General features: G+C 42.2%; 1 protein-coding gene across 2 annotated transcripts; it reads right to left on the bottom strand.

Annotated features, from left to right (window-relative positions):
• Window positions 1-511: 511 nt before the first annotated feature.
• On the bottom strand, window positions 512-8,427 carry hemk2 (HemK methyltransferase 2, ETF1 glutamine and histone H4 lysine). 2 transcript variants are annotated; one of them, XR_002474143.3, is made up of 8 exons: window positions 8,321-8,422; window positions 6,799-6,992; window positions 6,366-6,452; window positions 6,099-6,189; window positions 4,065-4,148; window positions 3,838-3,979; window positions 2,221-3,492; window positions 512-1,445 (listed from the first exon to the last, which is right to left on the bottom strand). XR_002474143.3 is itself a non-coding variant. In XM_021608970.3 (7 exons), the coding sequence occupies exons 2-7, from the start codon at window positions 6,927-6,929 to the stop codon at window positions 3,383-3,385; spliced, it is 645 nt and encodes a 214-aa protein (XP_021464645.1). In that variant the 5' UTR covers window positions 6,930-6,992; window positions 8,321-8,427; the 3' UTR covers window positions 512-3,382. The 2 variants fall into 2 exon arrangements, 1 of the variants encoding a protein (XP_021464645.1); XM_021608970.3 differs by having other exon boundaries at window positions 512-3,492; window positions 8,321-8,427.
• Between the last annotated feature and the right edge of the window lie 213 nt (window positions 8,428-8,640).

The following is an 8,640-nucleotide window of genomic DNA, read 5'->3' as shown; positions in this document are numbered from 1 at the left end:
TGAGGACCAGGATGCTGACAACTGCCAAATAGTTGGAAAGAGATTTCTGATGTACTGATTCCATGGTGCAGGGCATGAGTTGATATCTAAAACAACACAAGAGTCAAGACTTCGTGCTTTTCAGCAAAAATTATGATATAGAATTCTTGTGGCATAAAATCATCGACACACTGCAGATTTTGTTTTGAGGATACAGAATCAATAGACTATTTTGGTATTGCCCTCAGGTAGCCTGTTTCTGGTCTCCGGTCCAGGAATGGCTGAAAATGCATAGCATTGATCTAAAATTGACCCTAGAAATAGTACTGTTAGATCTGGAGAGACCGGGTCAGTCAATTACTAATACTCTTAGTAACAATATTTATCTTCAACTTGCAATCTGTGGATTCTATTCAATTAGATAGTTTGAAATTGTACATTAAACATCACAGAATAGTTGAAAGATGTGGGTGGCCAGCAGAGATCAATGGGATGGGTTGGAATGTGGAATTGGAGGCAAGTGGGAGTGGAGTTGCTGTATGGGAGATACATTTTTTTATTTTATTTTAAGTCTAAACATAAAAAGTACATTTTACTGACACTGAGGGGCAGTGTTTTTACAGCTAATGCCGGTTTGCCTGAGGCTGAGGCCGTGCACTCATTCAAATAAACACACACAAGAACACACATGTAATAGTGCCAGACATGCACACAAACATATAGTTAGCATTGCTGTTATGATTTTAGTTGTCCTTGATGTCCTTTGTTTAAAATGTTTATGTTTGTTTTGCTGTTTTCTCCTGTCTTTTCCTTTTTCCTCTAGTCCATGATGGTTGATGCATTGGGGCTGGTTCTTGGGGGAATGGAATTCATTTTATTTTTCTTCTTGGGGGGGTCTTGAATGGTTCAGGGACAGCTATTGGGGAACTGTGGAGGGATCTTGGAGGGTTCGGGTTAAAGTTTTTTGGCCTGGTGGTAGATCTGTCAATGTGCCCTTGAGCAGGGCATTGACCCTGGATGCTTCTGTGTGTCGCTCTGAATGGGAATCTGTTGGATGACTGGTATGAAATGATTTGTCAAGATCGGTGTGGAAGAACTTGACTGGCTTGCACAGAGCCCTGACCTCAACGCCATCGAACACCTTAGGGATGAATTGGAACACCCGACTGCGGTTCAGGCCTAATTGCCCAACATCAGTGCCCGACCTCACTAATGCTTGTGGCTAAATGAGACTGCAGCAATGTTCCAACATCTAGTGGAAATCCTTCCCAGAAGAGTGGAGGCTGTTATAGCAGCAAAGGGGGGGACCATCTCCATATTAATGCCTATGATTTTGGAATGAGATGTTCAACGAGCACGTGGAGTAGGATTCTGCGTTTTGCTTTATACACCTTCCCAATGAAAACTAGTTTGAAAAATCATTACACGCAACCCGCAAGGTCCCCAGTTCAACTCCTGGTTGCGACCTTTTTGTTTTCCAACCTTCCAAACGAATTACATCTAATCACGTTCTAATTGACTGAGCAGCTTTAATAATGTGCAGCATTGACATTGCCATCCCCCCTGTTGGCACTGTGGACTATTCCCTATCCCAGTGCCTAGGCCACGTTTGAATGTTGTTGGTGCCCTTTATCAAAATAAAGGTAACCTTCAATGTTACTGTCAACTAAAGGCAATTACTCCAACGTTCGTAGAGATCACATTCACCATAAACCCTGCCAATTTCAACTCTGCTCAAACATGAAGTATGTTCATAACATTTGAACATCATGTTACACTATGAGTAATGCAGGGGATATTTAACTACATAAACAAATGTCATACCTTGATAAACAGTTGTTCACATCTATTTTAAACAACTTTTTACTTACAACTTTCATATCCACAAAACTGCAGTTGGAGTGGCCTAAGGTGGCGGAGCAGTCTTAACCAGAGACTGAAGAGGAAGCAAGACACCCCACTTTTTTTAAAAATTGAAGTGAAACTAAGCAGACCAGATCCAGATGCTACTGCATTGTCTATGGGAGTTAAGTGGACGGGAACACTTTTCTCCGAATGGTAAGCAGCCTGAGTGAACAATCTTTGGTCTAAACTGCTGCCTCCGTTGCAGCATGTGTTCGAATCCATTGCTATTTCAGCAGAACTCATTCACCCATCTCCCCTCCATCCAAAAAAGCAGAAAATACCAAATTATACCTTTAAAACTGCAGTTGGCATCCCAGGTAGGATTGTGGAAACCACAATGTTGCAATAAACTAAAGGCTCATTTCAATCCGTAGCGCTGAATATGAAATTTAAAGGCAATGTTCCCATGTACGCGGGACTGCATCCACTCACAGTAAACGCTGCATGTTGCCTCAATCGGAAATGATCTCTACATTTGAACTGCGGTATATCGCAGAGCTTAAGCATCATGGATTGAATCGAGCCCTAAAATGAAACGAGTCCAAAGACAATCTTTGGGTCAGTCACTTGCTGACCACACCGCTTGCGTTCCAAAATAAATGTACACGTTAATCAATAATTTCATCCAAACTGTTCACGAGTGTCTGCGCAGCTATGCGCTAAAATAACTATTATAACTATTTTTTGACACGTGACGCGCTGCAAGTCCCGCCTCTTCCATCTCCTCATTGGTTTTTAGGAGCATATACCCATGTGGGTGAGTGAAAGCTGAACTGAGGTCCACACTCCAGTCCAGTTGGTGGTGGTAATGCACCTTAAAGTTGGCAGCCAACCACCATATAAAGTCCACAGAAGACTGAAGGAGGAGAGATTACTTAACTAGGTTTCCCCTTTTATCTGGATTAATTGTGTAGAGAACACACAATTGTGTGTGACTCAATGGGTCAGAGTTCTGAGATCCAGGGAAAAAAAGGACCTTGTGCTTTTCAGGTAAAATAACAACCCAATGTTTAATTTCATCCCAGGACAAATCAGCTAGCAAAAGCAAGGTAGCTAAATGTCCATGAATGTTTCGACCTGTCCCCAAATTAATATAGTTGGTTCAGAGTTCGTTTAGATATTTTAACCTGCGTCTCCGTATGGGGTCTGGTGTGGATGAATAAAATCAACATGCGCGTGCCCGGTGTAGTCTGCATGTCAATTCTACCAGTACAACATGTCTTCAATACTGACACTGACTGGATCCTCTCCCAATACAAACCGGTTCAAGGAGACTTGAACACTCATTAGCATGGACAACCTGTTAGCCTTTGTATAGTGCATTGGGTTAAAGTCTTGAGACATGGTCACTTATTTGACCAATGCTCCCATGAACCCACGGTGGCTTTCACTCAATTTATGTTAAAGTTCAGGTGATCACTCATGGTTGTTGAGATGAAGCTGAAACCGCTGTGGTCGGAGCAGCAGGTTCATGGTCTCCTCTGTGGGTCAGGGAGGATCACGTTGTTCTGTGGAAGCGCAGAACAGACAGGCTCTCTGGACCAGTTCGTCGGGACAGACAAGGCGCTCCCTGCAGGCCAAACTTCCTCAGCAGAATGGTGATCTCCTCTGGTGGAAGAAAGAGGTTACAGTAGGGTAGTGTTCATTAGGTATCAAATGGAAGGAAACGAACTGAATCAGGGAGGAACTGTCTTTTTTGTTGTTGCAAAGACCATCCCACCTACATTCTTCAAGTCAGTGTCACTCAATCATTCTGCACAAATGACAAAACATTCCAAGGACTGGTATTCTAACCCTGGACCTAAACAAGCTATACAGGGTAGACGGCTCTTTTCACAAAGATAGTAAAAAATGTATCAGTGCCAAATAACATCAGGCCGTATGTAATTTATCAATGTAGACTGAGTAAATATAACCCAAGAAGTCAAAAGAGAATGGAAGTGGGAGGCTCACCTGGATTGTTCTCTGCCACAGTGACCAGGTAAAACAACCCCTGATTGGACAGTAGCTTTGGAAGCAGCGGGAAGAACCTGTCCATCACCTCTCGGCCCCACCTCCCACCAGCCCAGGCTGCCTCGATGCCCTGGCTACCCACCTGACAAAAACATACACGCACACTATAAAACACAATTCCTTCACTGTGGTATGGAGAACAACCAAACACTAGTTTAGTTTTCTACCTCTTCTGATGGCGTGACGACATAAGGAGGGTTGAATAAAATAACGTCCACTTTTCCACACAACCTTGGCAAGAGAGAGTCCACCTAAAATGGAGAAGGACAGATGTGAAGTTGGGGTGAACAAATGGAGAGGAGGTGTGTGGGTCTTTCTCATCAGACCTGTGTGTGCCTGGATCAAATGTTTAAGATGAGAGTGCATCGGTCTGCGGGACCCCAAACTGTTCCAAATGTAGCATGCATCGGTCAGAACGGTATGAATCGCCGGTTAACTTGTTTCTTTGCTCGTATTACTTTATTTTTACCTTCTGAAAACACCTCTCGTCCTCTCCTTCAGTGTGGAACAAAGCATGTAACTGTGTCGACAGTTATTGATCCTCAAGTCATTTTTGCATGGCGAACAACAGGCAATACGAGTAGCCTAGTCAATCTGCACATTGTGTGCTGCTTCACGCGCTGTCCAACGAGAGGCAGGATGCGCATCACCTTCAGCATTCTAATGTTTGGAAAATAGCTTGCGCAATATCAGGCTTTATTAGTTGAGTGACAACAATAATAAAGTAAATTACATTGGTTATCAAATGCGCTGTTCAAAATTGTTTTACCGGAATACGGTAGCCTAAACAACCGCCCGAGACACGACTCATCTGGACATATAGCCTACCTGCTGATCGGGGCTTAGGCTACATGATATTTTATTTTTCATTGTTCAGGTCCACCATCAGCAATAGTTTATAGATAGTTTTGCTTTTAACAATCAGTGTACAGTCCAGACCACTTTCCCTTTTCCACATTTTGTTACATTACAACATTATTCTAAAATGGATTAAATAAAATGTTTTCGTCAATCTACACACAATACCCCATAATGACAAAGGGAGAAACAGGTTTAGACATTTTTGCTCATTTGTAACATACCTTAGTTTCATAACTATTCAGACCCTTTGCTATGAGACTCAACATCGTCAGCAGCAGTAGGCCCAGGGCCTAAAATATACATGTTGGTCCACCAGCAACTGTGACAGGTAGATTTAAAAATCTACCAGTCACTCTCAGATTTTTTTTTTACCAACCAAAATAAAATAAAAATTCGCAGACAAATTACACTGATGAGCCTGCTTTGTAATGTTTCTAAAAACAAATGTTTTACTAGTAAGAAGTAATGTGGTATATTGTTTAATTTCATTGCATTTTTTTGTGACCCGAGTCTTTAAACCAAAACATCACAGATTAGACTAATTTTCACCTGCCCCTTTAAGGGCTACGAGGTTACTGTGGTTACATGACTAGAGTCATGTCTGTGCCCGTGAAATTGAGTCTGACTAGTAGGAACATTGTCTTCCCTTCCCTAGCAGTTGAAACAAAAACAGAAAAAGCTAACCTTGCCCCCCCTTTGTCTGATAGTGGGGTGATAGATGTCCAGTTTCCCTTATGGCTCAGCTCAGGCACCGACATCGGAGATGAAGAGGTCCAACTCAGTGGAAAATCTGTCTCCCTCCAGCAGGTGGTGTTTTTTCGTTGTTTCACCCACCATGCACAGAGTTTTTGTATGGGGGTCAATGATTTGGTCAACCCAAAAATATATGGCTTATTTGATCGAATCGAAGTTTCGCAATGCTTAAGTTGTTACGAGTGTATTGATAATAAGTAGGTCGCGTGAAATCCTGGCAACTTTGAGAAAGAACACTTTTTAGAACACTTTATATCGGAGTTGTCTCAAGATGGCTATGCATATTCATGACATGAATTCATAGCATCTCTCTCTCCATTGAATACAGATGGTTGACTTCAACAACCCTCATAGAATATTCAAAAACTGATTACAATAAGGAGATGCATCCACCAATCCAAAGAAAGGATAGGCGGGAGCTAGACAGCCCGCCATGCCGCTTTGAGGACAATTGTTAGGGTGAATGGATTCAAACCAAATCGCTTCAAACCAAAGCGCATCATTCCTGTATCGTATCCCATGTATCTAGCAACGTATCGAATAATCTTGAAAGAGAAAGATGCACATCCCTCGTGTGTGTGTCTCACCAAGTCAGTGATGATAGGCTGCAGACTAACGGCGTTACAGCGAGACGTCTCCAGAGTGCATTGGGCTGCTGCGGGGTTCACGTCGGTACAGCTGGGGAGGACACACACAACAAGTCAAACACATCAGTTAAAACACACATACGAGTCACAAGCCCTCTAGGCAGTTATTTTTATAAAACGTCCTAAACACAGATATAGGCATGTTACTAAAGCACATCCTAACAAACACAGACAGTCAGTCTCTCTCTCACACACACCCTTACTCACAGGTATAGAGCTGTAGGTCCGATCACGGATGCCAGAAAGGCGGACACCACCCCAGAGCCACTGCCCACCTCTAGACACACAGAGGGGCTGGAGAAGAGGGTCAAAGGTCAGTAACTGTATTGTTGACCAGTAACAGGTATCAATCAGGGTGGTGTTCATTAGGGCTCGCAACAGAAAACCTTTAAAGAAGTTTGGCAACAGAAAGCAAAAATTCTTATTGGACCAGTCCAGGAAGCTCCTCTCTTTTCAGTCTGTTTTCTTCTGTTTGGTGCCTAATGAACACAACCAAGGGTCATTTTCACTAGATACCAAACGGATCAAAACGGGACTACCTGAACTACCTGTCCAATAAGAAACTCTCGTTTTTGTTGCAAAATGTTTTGCTATGTAAGCACTAATGAACACAACCCAGGTATTGTGACAAGCTGCTCACCTAATTTTCTTCAGTCTGTCAGCATCCTGCTCAAGGGCATCTATCAAGAGGAAGGAGTCCTCGGCTGGCTCGTACACGTCAGTGAAAGGCCCGCGGCCCGCATGGGAGTACAACGGGGTGGGAAAGGACATCTGGCCCACTGACTTACACACACAGGATGTCAGGCAGGGGACAGCGATGTGCTTGACTAGAAGCTGTACAGAGATGGACACAGAACTATTAGGTAAGTGTTTGTCATCCTAAGGTTGATACAAAGTGCTGGAACTCTGAGACAGGATAGACTTCAGACAATGGGTAGAGGTCAAGGGGTTATTGGACAGTCATAGGAATAAATAACAACTGCACTAAATGAACCCAAACAGTGCCTTGGGTGGCCATAATTCTGAGACCACTGGCCATTGGCATAAATGTGTTTTTAGGGAACACACCAATGACTGGGTTCAACAGAAGTTTGTAACATTTCATGAAGCTGTTAAAAATTCATGACAGTATTTTCACATATGTTCGACATTTTAACAAGCAGTGTTTTTAAGTGCACCAAACGCCTGCAGCCATGTGAAAGTGTGGAACAACAAAAGGATTAGGCTAAGAAAAGTACATTTTCTGGGTGCCATTTACGATGCCTGATGACCATTATACACTCATAAACAACGTTCACTTTCATAAACTGCAAAGCACGATGCTGTGGTTCATAGACCTATTTAAGTAGCTGTGGGGCATAACCTACACTGAACAAAAATATAAACAACACGCAACAATTTAATTACATTTTTCCCATAGGGCTGAAGAATCCAGAAGTAATTAGGACTACAAACTGGTGAGCTCTATACCACAAATAGAACAATGAGACATATTTCACCGCTTGGCGTTTCCACTCACTACCATCGATTAAACATTTGATCTCAATACAGTTTTCTGTCCCCAAAACTAAAATATGCTATGAACAGAGTGGACTAAGTTTTGTAAACGTTTTAAAATCGCGTTATTTAAAAGGAGCGCAAAGGCGAATTGTGTTATTGCACACATGCACTTCACATAGTAGGTGTTCTCTAACGGAAAAATGCGCCAATAGGAGCCTACTACAGTTCGGCCCACTGGCTCATTTCTTCCCATTGGAAACAATTTGGGGTATGTCTTGGTTAAATTATTTAAAAAATGTCTATACCGATGTTATTGGTGCGTTCAAGACAACTCTGAAAAATACGACATACAATTTTGACTCAGTGATCTTCAGTTCGGAAAGTCGGCCGTTCAAAAGGTTTTCCCCAGTTGTCTTTCGTTTTTTCCGATTTCCCAGTTGTCTTGAACGCTCGGAAGTCGGAGATTTAATAGTTGTTTTGAACGCAGCATTAGTCGATGTAGACTAATTTGATGGTGAGAGCTGAATTACCCGTTAGCTAGCTAGGTTGCGAGAATGAGTTTCAAAGATATTGTATTATCACTATGTAATGCATGTACCTGCCAAATTTACCGACACTAAGTGACAATGTTAGATTAAATGTTTATTGCAAGTTACATTTACCTGAAGCTTTTGGTATGATACGTTTGTTTGAAGCCGATGAAGAGGCGCACGTGTAACTAACTAGATGTTTTTCCTGGTTCCGGTTGTTGTAGTGCATTGTGGGAATTGTAGTTCTGATTAGCACACCGTTGCAACAATAATGACGGGAGATTCAGAATGGTCGTGGCATTGGAGTTCGATGCGCCAAGAGTCTGTGTTATTCGTACATAAAAACATTGTGCTAATTTGTACATATAGTACATCATTAATGATAGACTGGGTTGATGGGAGATTTGAAAAAATAAGTGAAGTGTAAGATTAGAATGAGTCAACTAATAGTA

Source organism: Oncorhynchus mykiss, chromosome 7 (assembly GCF_057628025.1).
Source record: "Oncorhynchus mykiss isolate SJ-2025 chromosome 7, ASM5762802v1, whole genome shotgun sequence".
In the NCBI taxonomy this organism is placed as follows: Eukaryota; Metazoa; Chordata; class Actinopteri; order Salmoniformes; family Salmonidae; genus Oncorhynchus; species Oncorhynchus mykiss.
Note: the sequence above shows the minus strand (reverse complement) of the source record. Positions and strands in the feature narration are given on the sequence as shown.

Excerpts from the sequence above, each read along its gene's own strand:
- hemk2 (XM_021608970.3), bottom strand. The coding sequence starts at position 6,929 with ATGTCCTTTCCCACCCCGTTGTACTCCCATGCGGGCCGCGGGCCTTTC. Across the intron at positions 3,980-4,064 it reads TCGTCACGCCATCAGAAGAG|GTGGGTAGCCAGGGCATCGA; the intron begins GTAGAAAACTAA and ends TGTTTTTGTCAG. Across the intron at positions 3,493-3,837 it reads TGTGGCAGAGAACAATCCAG|AGGAGATCACCATTCTGCTG; the intron begins GTGAGCCTCCCA and ends TTCTTCCACCAG.